Source organism: Macrosteles quadrilineatus, unplaced genomic scaffold (assembly GCF_028750875.1).
Source record: "Macrosteles quadrilineatus isolate MER2022 unplaced genomic scaffold, UCM_ALF_1.0 Scaffold_2__2_contigs__length_208266976, whole genome shotgun sequence".
Lineage (NCBI taxonomy): Eukaryota > Metazoa > Arthropoda > Insecta > Hemiptera > Cicadellidae > Macrosteles > Macrosteles quadrilineatus.
Window position 1 is genome coordinate 111040286 of NW_026542595.1, and position 14476 is coordinate 111054761.

The 14476-nt window shown below is 36.6% G+C and overlaps 1 protein-coding gene across 2 annotated transcripts in view; it reads left to right on the forward strand.

The window, feature by feature from the left end:
• Positions 1-14476, forward strand: part of LOC128986569 (fat-like cadherin-related tumor suppressor homolog) — a 65660-nt gene that overhangs the window by 21777 nt on the left and 29407 nt on the right. For both annotated transcript variants that reach the window (XM_054407000.1, XM_054407001.1), the window contains exons 15-24: positions 46-240; positions 569-754; positions 1351-1511; positions 2336-2498; positions 3259-3467; positions 4299-4431; positions 5141-5302; positions 5468-5776; positions 6847-7116; positions 7935-8195. In XM_054407000.1, the coding sequence (XP_054262975.1) occupies positions 46-240; positions 569-754; positions 1351-1511; positions 2336-2498; positions 3259-3467; positions 4299-4431; positions 5141-5302; positions 5468-5776; positions 6847-7116; positions 7935-8195 (2049 nt within the window). The remainder of the gene's footprint in view (positions 1-45; positions 241-568; positions 755-1350; positions 1512-2335; positions 2499-3258; positions 3468-4298; positions 4432-5140; positions 5303-5467; positions 5777-6846; positions 7117-7934; positions 8196-14476) is intronic.

The following is a 14476-nucleotide window of genomic DNA, read 5'->3' on the forward strand; positions in this document are numbered from 1 at the left end:
AGAAATTACTAATAAATAGTATGTTTATCTATCTATTTTAACCAGGTGTCGGAGGAGTTGTAAGGTATTCACTTCGCAACACCAGTGAAGCGGAACCGTTCATTGTGGAGCCAGAGGATGGATCTATTTTTCTCCGCAAGAGCCTCGACCGTGAACTGTGGAGTGAACATCGTCTAGAGGTTATTGCTACGGACACTGGAGTACCGAATCTCTCTACATCCGTGAACGTTCTAGTCACAGGTAACGACAGAATAGCTAATATTGTTCTTGCACAGGCTTTCATTTGAGTAGAAACATAACTTTTTTTAGTACCTCTTGAGTAGGGTATTTATTTATTAAAATATATATTTTCATGGTATCTACAAAAGATTAGTATACATCTATACATTAGACATATTAATTATTTTCAATTTAAGATGTTCTACATGCTATAGTTGTATCGATCACAAGCTAAAGTTTAGTATTAAAGTTTGACAATTTAAAGTGTTCTAGAATATACTTGAAGGATAGTGATTATTTGTTATATATTTTCTGTATTTGTAAAGCTCATGTTTACTTGATGTTACAGTGGATGATTCCAATGACAATCCGCCGCAGTTCATCCGCTCTATCTTCGTGGCTCAGCTATCCTCGGAGATTGTGAGAGGTCAGTTCGTTGGTCGAGTGTTGGCCGTAGACCCGGACTTGGACAAGCTGCAGTACAACCTAGTGTCAAGAAGCCTTCACCACACCTTTGTCATGGATCCTGAAACAGGTATGGATTTCCACAAGGGGAAATGGTAAAATGGAATGTTTGAAATTCGTTCAGCCATGGGGGTAGTTTTTTTTTTGTGTCCTAGGACACTAGGCACGAGCCTGGGATTGTTTTTCACATTACTTCAGGCTAGACCTAGGGGTTGCGGCATTATCACTTGGATCAAATCCATTGGTAACTTGGCGGGGATCGAACCCGGGACCTCTGGGACTGAAGTTCCGCGCTCTAACCACTACTCCAGCTCGCTCCCCAACTCCCCAGCCATGGGGGTAGTAATGCAATTTTAATTTATACTACATAACAAGTGGGAAGTGAGCTGGTCTAGTGGTAGAGCACAGGACTTTGGTCCTGAGTTCAAATCCTGCCAATTAATGGATTTTGTCTAAGTGATAATGTTTTTTCCTCTAAACTTAGCTGAAGTAATGTTTCAAAATTCCAGGGTAGCACCTGGAAGAATGAAAATCAAATAATCCAACTGCTAAGACGAGTCTAAAACTGGAAGAGACCACTTGAAGGTGTAAAATCTGAGGTGTCTACTAATAAAAAAAATAAAAATTGACTACTAAAATGTAAAATGCTCTACTAATTTTTTTCAGGCATATTGAGGGTGATGAAGCTACACAGATTCCCTAGTGGTGTACCATTGGAACTGAACGTTTCTGTGAGTGACGGAGTCCACACAAGTTATTGCACGATGGTAATAGAACTGCTAGTGGCCGACCATCGTCCTCCTGTGTTCCAGTCAGACCATTACGAGGTAAAAGCAATGGGGAGTTTACAACTGAACTAGGGAAGCTCAACATTCAGATTATAATTAACATAGTCAACAGTGACAGTTTTAGGACACTGTCAAAGGGGGGGGTACCGAGGGTGTCCCACACCTCACAAAAAATAGGTGGCCCCAGAGAGGCTAGAAAATTTTGTATTTTTAAAGCATTTAATAACTTTCTAAAGCCATTTTCAACGTCTAGAAAAAACCTCCAAAAACCTCTGTTACATTTTCAGGACAAAATGTATGTTTGAATTTAATTTTCCAGGATCCAATGGAGGGGCCCTAAAACCCCCCTTGAAACCGCCACTAATAGTTTTAATATATTGGTAATTATAATATATCTTTAGGAAAAAAGCATTTGGATTGAAAAATTAAAGGATGGAGTAGACACAGCTATTTTACCTGAAGAAAGTTTGCAGACGAGTCTCAGCACAAATAAATTACATACACAATAGACTTTATATTTCGCCTCTTTCAGAGGCTTCTTCAGAAGTAGAGGGTATGGAAGTTGAGCTTGCCAGTATATGGTTTACTAGGGGGAGTGAGCAGTGCGTCAGTACTGAAATTCTGGGCTCAAATCACCCCAATCACCGATTGATTTTATCTATGTGATTTATGCCTTAATCGACTACAAATAGGCTGAAGAAATATGTGAAATAATTTTTGGCTAGACCCTAACGTCCTATAAAATGTTTAATTCAATGGTGCATACTAAAATATACAATTTTAACTAAAGTCTTCGGTTAAAATAATTCTACAAATTAATGTCTTAGGTTACTTAAAAATTAAAGTCGTCATATGTTTGGCAGGTAACACTGCCAGAAAACATGCCAGAGCCAAGTTTCTTGCTGTTGGTCACCGCCGAAGATCATCACGCTGGGACGGAGCGAGAGATAGAAACCCAAAGCGAACTCACATATTCTCTGCCCTCAGAGAAATATACAGAGTTTGTCAGTATTGATCCTTACACAGGTAAATTGTAATAGTAATACCTGAGACTTGTGAAAAGTAATATCTGTGAAATATGTAACAATGAGATAATAACAAGTAGAATATGTAACAAAATTTTGTATCTTTTTGTGAGGATAGCAGGCTTATTAGGTGTGGTAAGACCACATTATTGACACCATTTCCAACAAAAATAGTTCCTAGAAGTGCTCTCAGTGAAAGTAAAATATCCTAATGTTTTTAGTATATAAGGTTTGTGTATCTTGTGCCAGTTTGGATTCTTTCCCATTATGGTAAGCCTGCTATCCTTACAAAACGTCCATAAACCTAGCCCTTGTGCCATATGTTACATACTTCAGTAGGGTTCTAGAGAAACCTACTGAAAACTTGAATTTTGCACAATTTTATCTAGAGAGCTACCCACCAAACTCCCTGAAGAAAATTGAAACAGTGTCAATTTTAAGATTTTGATTTAAACTCCTTTTCTGTATTGCATTGATGAATTTCAAAATGCCACATGAAAAACTAAAGTCAAGACGGTATAATTTAAATTTAGTATGGGATAGTTAAAACCTGTTTTTGTCACCATTAGACCTTTGACTATTAATACAACTTCAGAATCCAATAGCCAATGATTAGACGTAAAAAATTGTACATCCCATTGTTTTCAACTCCCCTAAAAACTTAACATGACTGATTTTTTTATTGTAAAGCAATACTGTTCAAAGATAGATTCAATGTTAAATAGAATAATCTTCTTTATCTTCCACTTATATTTTCCCAGGTATGCTGAGGAGCCGTCAACCTCTGGATCGTGAGACTTGTGCGTTTTATGACATTCTTGTGATGGCTACGGACGACACTGGGAATTCTGGATTCACCTCTGTTAGACTCGCCATTTCCGATGTTAACGACAATCCACCAATGTTTACTCTGAAGCGTTACACTGTCTGCGTCCCTAGTAACCTTACCACCGACTCTTCCTTTCTTAAGGTTTGTCAGTTTTAATTATAGTCACTAAGGGGATAAGGTACCTATCTAACTAGACAACATAGTTAAATTAATTACATTTTGTTTATGCCCAGATTACTTAAGTGTAATTTATATTTTTTTACAGTAAAATCTTTGCCCATCATCATGCTTTAAATGAAAAAAAAAACATATAGTAATGTACTATCTATCGCTTGTTCATTGATTTGTGTCTACCAAAAAAGCTAGTATTAGAAACATATTTTACTTTTACTTTAGTGTATGAAGAAAGTAATGTTTTTTGGAGTTTGAGTTTTGGGGTAGAAATGTCCGTTTTGGGTCCCTTAACCAAAAAAGTGGTTTTTAAGTGATGTTTCTGTATGTTTGTATGTGTGGGGGGGGGGATGTACAGAGCTACGGACCACACCTGTAGTCTGACTTTTATGAAATTTAGTACACGGGTACTATTATCTATGCTATTTCCAGACAATTTCTTTCATTTTTTATGAAATTTTGATTTTTAATGGTGATTTTCTCATAAAAATCCTTTAAACAATGCAAAAATCAGTTTTTTACAGGAACGGCTTGGATGATTTTGGTTAAATCTCAGCATGTTCTTTTTAACTGTAGAAAAAATTAAAATTATAACTCCAATCTCTGTAAAAAATATGGTTCAAAAGGAACTGCAACTTTTGTAATTTTTGCTACAAAATCATAGGTACACTCACCGCTTATACATGATAAAGAGTTGTCGAGGAGCTAATAGGAGAGTAAGTGTCAGATTGCTGATACCGTTTATAATGTTCAATAAACACATCTATACATCTCACACAATTAAACTTATATTTGTTGTAGGTGAGAGCCATGGACCCAGACCAAGGCCCTGCAGCCCAAATAGTTTACACAATACATAGAGATCTTCAGAAGATATTCTCCATCCACCCGGTCAGCGGAGCTCTCTACCTTCGTCAGTCTGCTTTTACGTTAGGTGAGAATCCATAACATTTCATCACTAGGGCGTAAAGTGACTCATGTCACCGCAAGCTCAAGTTTAACTACCGAGACGTAAAATGGACGAGGTTTGAAAAGAGATTGCCCATGACATGAACTAAATTTTTTGTCATATTGCACCGTTTGATCAAACTATGTTACAAAATCAAAAATACTTTCCATGTAAAGATAACTTCTTAAAACTCCGTACTGTTTCAATTTTGCTATTGCAAAAACATGCAGCCGTGTAGTAAGCCTAACCTGTTGAATAATTTTACTTAGGATTGTGTTTGTGTCCATTATACTGTGTCCATTTTCCATCTTGTCTGAATGGGGGAGAGTCCATACTGGCACAAAACACAAAACTATTCACATTATTAAAAATGTTAGAATATTTCACTGTCACAGACAGCATTTTCAACTAATGAGGGTATGAGTTGAGGAGAAGCTTTCTTCAGGCGTCTGAAGAAAACTCAGGCAGAGAATCTGTCATCAGAGACCTGAAGAAAACTCCATCTTCAACTCGTACCTTCCTTTGTTGAAAATTCTGTCTGTGACAGTGAAATGTTTTGTGTGCAGTGTAAAACTTCATGTTTCTTGTGACAGTTTGGGCTCTATCTCATTCAGAAAGACCTGCTATCTTCACCAAAAACCAATTCTATAGAACGTGTTTAGGCTATTTAACTTTCAGAAAATTCTCTTTGCAGAAGGCCGTTTGTTTGAGTTTACGGTACGAGCGACAGATAAAGGCAGTCCACCACTTCACGCAGATGTTCCCGTCAGTGTATACATAATGGAGTCCTCAGACGAACCTCCTATCTTTCAGCGGACTGACGAGGCCTTCGTTGTAGCTGAAAACGCAAGAATAGGTGAAATATTATAATGATGAGTTAAGTTTTTCATTTTTAAATTTAGATTTCAAACGTACTTAACTTTTCCATAAAATAATGGTCAAAATTGAATTTAAAAAACAGCTTTAACAATTTAGTAGGCCTATATTATTATGGTCTTTTTAACTCAGTTGGTCTGTTTAGGCCACAACATTACACACCTAGTACTCAGCTCCGCAGGATTGGTTGACTTCCAGCTACTAGACTCAGATTCACCCTTTTCCGTTACTGACTCAGGAGTCGTTTACCTTTCTTCTCCGCTGGACCGAGAGCGAACCTCTCACTACTCTGTCGGGGTTATAGCTCAGTCTCAAGAAAACCCTCGCCTACACATGTTAACCTCCCTTAGTGTAACCGTTCTGGATGTAAACGACAACCAGCCTGTCTTTCACTCGAGGAAGTACCACGCCACACTCGCGGAGGACGTCGCAATCGGAACTTCTGTAATACAGGGTGAGAGAGTGTATTTGCAACTTTTTTATGAATAGAGCAATTTTCGGCATTAAGTTTGAGTGGAAACATGTAAGTTTTTTTTAATTAATGTTTTTTAAACCAAGTGTATAAGATATACAACGATTTTCCGTTAATTAAGGTCTCAATGAAGCTCATTTCGTAGCCAAAAATTCAAATCTTAAGACCAACATCATTTTCCTTATCTGATTTACTACTAAACCTCCATGGGAGGATAAATGTTGTAAAATAATTTAAATGTTGTGAAAGAAAATTGACACTCCCGCCATGTATAAAGTGCGTTCTGCGGTTTCAGTCATCAATTACTATTGAAGTCAATCGCCAATTGGCAGACGTATGACTTAAGTGTTTGTAGAAAACATGTGTAGGGAATTCGGAGTTAGCTTTGGAAATGTATTGGATTTTTTTATGTTGTTGACCAACTGCTTCTGTTCAATAGTCTGTTTAAAACATTAATCAAGGTTAGAAAAATTTTGCAAGGGGTTTGTAGTGTAACTGAACGAGATGGATTTCCAAATTAAATAGAGGAGGTCTCTATATATCATCAAGGAATATAATCACCAATGAAAGTCTCAAACGATCAGCATCAGTGAGCTTAAGTGTTGTCAAATTTAATCACTACCTTGACGGAGAACGATGATCACTTGCCTCTGGCCTGTTGTGTAAACATTCTGCACCTTCTGCGAACTCCTTAAAGCACTAGCAAATTCTATACAACAAACCACTTTTCTGCATATACATCTGTCAATTGGCAACCGTAATCAACAAGGGTGGACCCTGTTCCTGGAGAAACTTTTCACATAACGTGATTCATACATGGCAGGAGCTTTGATATTCTTTCAAAATTTTTTTGATAAGACTAATCGTCCCATAGGAGGGGTGGAAACCATTTAGAATGGTAGATGAAGTAAGATATACAATGTTGGTTTCAGATTTGAGCTGGCTTGCTTGGCTGCCACGAAAGTTTTTTCCTATACTCAGTTAAATGTGGTTTGTGTTCGTTAGTCACCTGATTAGTGATTATGTATACATGTGAAACTGTCTGTTTACAGTGGAAGCAGACGACGCAGACGAAGGAAAGAACAGTGAGATCTACTACTTGGTGGAAGGAGGAGACGGGTTGTTGACCATAGATACATTCACTGGATGGGTCACAACTGCAGAATCGTTGGATAGAGAGGTGTCTCCATCACTCAAAATCACCATCGTAGCATTGGACAATGGCTCACCTTCACTCAACAGCTCTGTGACACTAGTTGTGGACCTTGTAGATTGCAATGACAACCCTCCGGAATTCTCACAGGACGTGTACAGAGTCTCAGGCGAGTTAAGCAATTGTATTCTTTAAGATAGCTCACACTTTTTTTGGTGTGTACTGTAATTCAAGCTGAATATGAATGTAGCTTTTTAATGACTAAGATCAGCTGTTTCTTAGCCAAGACCATTTGTTAAAAGCGCAGGTTAACAACAGACATCTAGTCTGGAATGATATACCAAAGGCTGCAAAAGTAACCATGTATAAAACTTATTATATTCCGATAGTTACCTATGGTGCAAGTTTGGGATATAACAGTGAGGGAATGGAGTAGGGTTCAGGCGGAGGAAATTAAGTTTATAAGAGGTATTCAAGGGAAAACAAGATTGGATAGAATTAGAAATGAAGAATTGAGAAGAGGAATAGTTGAAGAATGTTTGAGAGAATGAGTAGAAGAATGGAAAATAATAGAATCCCCAGAAAAATTATTGAGCTTCACATGAATAGAAGAAGACCAAGAAGAGGAAGACCTAGAAGAAGGTGGATTGACGAGGTGAGACGAGACTTGGAAGCAAGAGGAGTGCAGTGGCAGTATGTGGAGGAAGAGTCATTGTGGAGGGACAGAAGAAGATGGAGAGGCCTCTTGGATGGCTGAAGAAGATGGAGGACACACAGACCCAGAGATAGCCCGGGAGAGGATATGTATGTATAGGTCAACAAAGAAAACCATCATCATGTTTGTTGTTCGTACAGAAAACTAATGACTGGTTGGGAACGAGTACCGGTCCTGTCTTTAGTCAAAGAGGAGCCACAACACATCACCATAATGTTTGACTATTGTTATTAGTAATTTATAAATATTAACTTTTAATCTTGCCATTGCAGTGAGTGAAGATCTAGAAGAAGGGAGTGAAGTAGTGAGACTTGGTGTCTCTGATCAGGATACGAATTCTCATCTGAAGCTTCACATAACCGAGGGAGATCCAGACATGAGATTGGCAATGGATGACTCTCAGCCTGGAGTTATGTATCTGAGGCGAAAACTGGACAGAGAGTTCAAAGACTCTTATACACTCACTGTTGTCGCTACAGACTCAAAGTATATCTCCTCTACTACAGTCATCATCACTGTTCTTGATGTCAACGGTAAGTATAAAAATTTTACGATTAGCATCGAATCCCAACCTTATATTATACAGCCGGATGTGTAACTAGTAACGTATACAAATGTTTGGGCACTTCTAGATGAGCTAGAGACGTGAAATTTTCGGTGTTTTGTAGGTCTATTGCCCAAACCACCGGGAAAAATCGAAAAAGTCGCATTTTCCCCTTTCAACCACCCCTAAATTAACAATTTCCCCCCTATGTTATTCTTATGGGAAATAACGTTGAAAAACACCGATTTTCGTACGCTCATCTGAACCGTTTAGAAACGTGCTAGAGACTTGGAATTTGCGTAGTATTGTACTATGGGGTCTTACATTACCGGTGAAATTCGTAAAAACCCTATTTTCAAAATTCTACCCCCCAAAAAAAATCTATAAAGATTTCGGTTTTCGGAAAAACATGTTTTTTTTAAAACGGCTGTAGCTCGAAAACGGTAAGAGCTAGAATCGATTTGAGGAAAAATCGTAGGTTCGCAATTAAATTTTCTACAAGACAGTTTTGTCTGAGAAGGCGTCATATCGAAATTCGCACTCCTTCACCTTCAAAAAACGCTCTAACTCCAAAAATTGTGAAAATCCTCTATTTTTTTACGTGTTTTTAATTTTTAAAACGACTTTTCGTATATATATTTCTACTTTTTATGCTCCCAACATTAAAAGGAAAGTCACTAGAGTGACCTTCTATAGTTTTAATTTACGAAAAAAATTTAAAATGGTGAATTTTCAAGGAAAAAGATAATTTTTAACGCAGTTCCTCCTGGAGAATTAGCATGTTTTGACAGGCAAACTAGACCTAAATGTAAGGAGGTGAATAATGGGCGTTTGGCAACAGGAAAATCTGTTTGGGCACTTCTATGATAGCTAAAGATCTAGGGAAATTTCTATTTCAAACCCTTCATCCTTAGGTAGCAATCGATTATTCGGATATTGGGATTTTTCCTTCAAATTTCTTCGTTCGAACGTCTGTTACGGCTTAACCGTAGGTCCGATCGAAAAACGGAGAGCATGTACAGTCACTACTTTTTCATGATCAACAACTTTGTAATTTAACATTTTTTGCCATCTCAACCCCTTAACCCGCAAAATCAGGCTTGAACTTGCAATTTTGCCCTAATTTTACTGTGTTTTGGTGGTTTTGGCTGCCCCGGAGTAGGTTAAAAACCCATTTGAGCAGGTTTGACTTTATAGTTCTTTTGACATATGTCCACTTTACATTCTCTAACTAACTCTCAAATTGGGGGGATGATTTAAAAAAATGAAAAATCTAGATTTTTTAAGATTTCTTTTGATTTAAAAGTACACAAACGTCAAATTACATGAAATCCATGTATGGTTTCGTATACTCCTTTTTATAGTGTACATTTTAATATGTCCAAAGTTACATATTAGCCTAATTGGGGATTTTTACCTACCGTACTTGACCCTAAAAATCGGGGGATAGTTTTGGGAAAAATAATAATCTAGATTTTTAAGATAAATTTTGATTTAAAATTACAAAAAACGTAAAGTTACACAAAATCCTACTAACGTTTCGTATACTAATTTTTATAGTGTATATTTTGTTCCGTGACGTCTTTCACCTATCTTCACTCTAACCCCCTCAAATTCAGGCTTGAACTTATTTGGACAGGCTTGGCTGTATTAACACATGGCTATTAACACATGTCCAAAGTTACAAAGTTAACATCTTAGCCTAATTTCGGAATTTAACCTACCTTACGTAGGCCTGAAATCGGGGTGGGGGATGATTTTAGTAATAATAATAAATCCCGCTTTTTATGACCGCCGTAAATTCAAAAGTACACAAACGTAAAACTACGTAAAATCCTAGTAACGTTTCGTCTTAATTTATCTTTCGTTAATTTATCTTTAACGTTTCTGTGAAAATTGGTATTGGTTGATAATTGGTATTGGTTGATAATACCAATTATCAATATTATAATACCTATAATATTGATTATTGGTAGTGATTTAAGCAATGAAAATTGATATACATAAATATAATTACCTAGCCGCCATACCAGTGCTTCGCAAAGGTTAGAGGACGCTAAAGAGAATAGTTAGAATGTAACATAGAGCTGCTGTATGAAATGTTAAATGACTCATATATGAAAATGTTTTACAATTTTTAAAAGTACCAAACAATTAGTTGTCAAAAACGTGGTAAATTAGTTTTTTATGTTACATAAATCTGCTGCATGACAATTTTAATAACTCATGAAACAATTAGTTGTCAAAAACGTGGTAAATTAGTTTTTTATGTTACATAAATCTGCTGCATGACAATTTTAATAACTCATGAATAAAAATTGTTTACAATTTTGATAAAGTACCAGATAAAAATAATTGTCAAAAACGTGGTAAATTTGTTTTCATAGGTACATAAACATACAATTATTTCTTTAATTGGCGATGAATACAGCAATGAAAATTGATTATTATAAATACAGGTAATTGCTATAAACATGGTGTATATCAATTTGTCAATTGTAATATTAAGCGTATTCATAAGAATGAAGTAGAAACGTGTAACAATAAAACAAGTAATTGTCAAAAACGTAGTAAATTTGTTTTTACAGGTATATATGCATACAAAATTGATAATTGGTATTGATTACAGCAATGAAAATATTGATGATCATAAATACAGGTAATTGTCAAAAACATGGTGTGTATTAATTTGGCAATTATAATACTAAGCGTATTCATAAGAACGAAGTAGAAACGCATAACAATATGCCTATGTCCATTAAGCCTGTGGTATTTGGCTCCGTTTAGCTCAATTGTTCAAGTAGTTTTCGCGTTATTGACATATACTTTCACATCCATAATATTGGTTCCTTCCATCAAGTCATTGACTTGATCGGCAATCCACAAAAAATAACTGGGCTACTCCGCTTACCGGACATTGTTTTGGAGAAACCAAACGTACAAACACGGTACATTTTCCAATAAAAGTTGATGCATTAGGTACTTAAAGAATATAAATGTCGTATTCGCAAAATATGAACAATTATTTATTAAATTAAAAACATTAACATAACTATAAAATCCTACTAAGACAGTTCTCATCTTTTATTACAGCTTTTTGGCGTAGTTCAAATTATCCGTTGTCATAAATAAAAAAAAAAACTAATAATAGTCGTGCACCCTGTTGGTAAATATAGTAACTTTTAGTGTTATTATTGTTGTTATTTAAGTAGCCAGGTGGCAAAAGCCTACCAAACTCATCAAACTTAAAAACAGTTAGCATGAGGTACAAGTATTAAAAGTGAATTAAAATAAAAGTGAACATTTATGTTTTAGATATTACTATAAGATGCTAAGTATAGAACCTTTTATATTATTTGCAGTACTCGAAGTCAATAACGCGAAAACGGTAAGGAGCAGTGATATAGTAAAAACAAATCAACTAGAACTTGTCTAAGGACTGTTTTACAAACATGTTAAGCTGTTAAACAATAAAAAAGGCAATACAAATTCTTCAAATTACAAAACTATTACAATTTTTCTAGTGTTTATCTAAAAGGTCCTCCAATTGCACGATCCCATAAGCTTTGTTTTAAGATCAGGAAACAGAGCATAGGTTAACACGAATTTGACAATATAAATTATTTTTTAAAAAGGTAAAAATTGCAAATGTCTCGCTAACAAGCCGTTTTAGGAGAAAACCGTATTCTTGATTTTAGTTTTATTTTGTCTCATAAAATCCATTCCAATATACTTTTTACTCATTTATAGTACACCCCGAATTAGTCTACGTCACCACTATCCCCACCATCTTGGGGGGCAGTGGAGGGGGCAACTTTCACTTCTCAGGGACGGACGCCGTCCACCTTGTCCTGCTCATTCGTTGTCCAGACACGCTTGCGTTCAGTACACGTGATTCTGTTCTTCGTCCCTTGTTGTATTTCAAATACACTTCTGCTTTATTATTGGCATCCACTGTTGAAATATAGTTGTTAATGTTCATCTGTGACTTTCAATAGTTTGATTTTGTGGTATTAATTATAAAAAAACCGAAGGTTTTTACTGTTTTTTTTTTCGTTTTGTAGTTAAGGAATCATAGTTGGCTGGCCGTTTTGATATTGGCTTACTGTGATCCCGTCAGCTGTTAGTTATAGTAGTAGGCAGTAGGCAGGGAAAATCTGTTTTCGTCATTCCTGTTCAGTTTCTCTGCTTGTGACTTTCGTCTTTTATTTGTCAGCTAATATTTGATTTGCTGGCAATCCTCGTCTGTCGTCCTGTTTAAAGTTAGGTTAGGTTTCTTAGAAAATAAGTGGTTTTTAAGTTGTGGTTATTGTTATTCTTCTGCGGCTTTCAATAGGTTTATTTTGTGGTTTTACTTATAAAAACCACAGTTTTTTTGCTGTTTCTTTTCGTATTTAGTTTTGTAGTTGAGGAATCATAGTTGACTGGCTGTTTTTATGTGACCCCGTCAGCTGTTCATTGTAGAAGTAGGCAGGGAAATTTTGCTTTCGTTATTCGTGTATAGTTTCTCTACTTGTGACAGTCGTGTTTTATTTGTCTGCTATTATTTGATTAACTGACAATATTGAAACATCATCGTCAGTGATCCTGTTTTGTGTTAGGTTTCTTAGAAAATAAGTGGTTTTAAAGTTGTGGTTATTGTTGTTGTAAATCTGATTTATTTTAGATTTACGATTATTCAGTTCCACACATTTTCCTTTTTTTACAAATCTGTTGACGTACTTTGTTAGTTGTTGAGCGTGGTATTTCTCATTATTGTATTTCAAATTCAGTTACTAAAAAGGCATTGAAATGGCAGTTACTTGCGCTGCCAGTGGATCATTTCACCAAGGCGATCTAAAACGTTTCGGTTACAGCAGAAATGCCCAATGTGTGGCTAACTCAGCCTGTGCCGTCGCGTGGAAATGTCTTGGGAATGAATTTACTACTTCCACCATTGACTCAATTCTTATGAGCGGTGACAATTTGTATAGGTCATTGCGCAATGCAGACTGTGTTGGTGGGGACAGGTTTTTGTTCCCAGACGAACTACCAAATGAGTTCGTCGTTGTTGAGAATCATGTCCATATTGAGGCTATTAATTATGTATACGACGCTTTGTATCCTCAGACCTGTGACTCATTAGATGACTGTATTGTAGAGTTGGCATGTGAATTAGAGCTGTTGGTAGTACAGTCTTCGGAAAATGTAGGATTTCTATTCACTGGTTTGAACGTCACTGTAGGTTTTTGGGCCTATCAAGATGGACTATACGTGTTTGATCCACATGCAGTAGACGAAAAACGTCGTTACGACTTTGTTAATAGCAGCAATAACTTGGCTAGACTTTTCAAGTGTGATGGTTTTATTTCTTTGGCTAATTTGTTATTGTCAAATGCTGTATATGATAGCAATGCCCATCAATACTCGATTGCTGAATTGAAATTTCGTACTAATATTGTAGCTGATGTTGAAACAGGGCATCGACTCTCCCCATACATTCCAATTAATACTCTTAGTATTATCTCTCCCCCACCGTGTCTCAGTCTCGATGTCCTCAATGAACCGACAAAAGAGCCCATTTCACAGTGTTTTAGTCCCGATTTTACCCGCGATCCAAAATTAACCAATGAGGATCCTACTGTACTGCTTTCACCACTCAGGAAAATGAAATCTCTCCCTGACTTGAACAAAACAACTAAGGCACGCGGGCGGCCGAAAAAGATAAAACGTGGACGTCCTAAGTTCTTGCCTACGACCAGAGAAGAGCAGATAACGGCTGCTAAGAAAAAATATGCTGACGATAACCGACAAAAAAATATCGACAAAGCACGACGACATCGCGAAACTCATCCTGATGAGCATAGGGATTCGGTAAGGCGGGTTAGCCAAAACCACCCTGAAGCAGGTCGTGAAAGAGTTAAGATTTTCCGGCTGAAAAACCCCAAGCTAATAGAGCTGAGACACTTAAATATCACCCTGGCTAGAAATATTTTTAATCACGGTCCAATGGGAAGTTGGTCAGGGGATCTATTAAACAATATATTATTATATAAATTAAAAAATACAAGCTTATGGAGTGATGGAGTTCATATTTGTCCTCAATGTGGCGCTCGACTTTTCGAGGAAGAGAGAGATCGCAATAAATGGTGTTGTGGTCAAGGTGCATATAATGTGCTTAGTTTACCTGCCCTTGAAGAAAATTTCTATTCGCATCGACTCTTTCTCGAAAGGGCTCGGGCTTACAATGATATTTTCGCCTTTTGCGCACTAGAGGTTTCAGGAGGATAC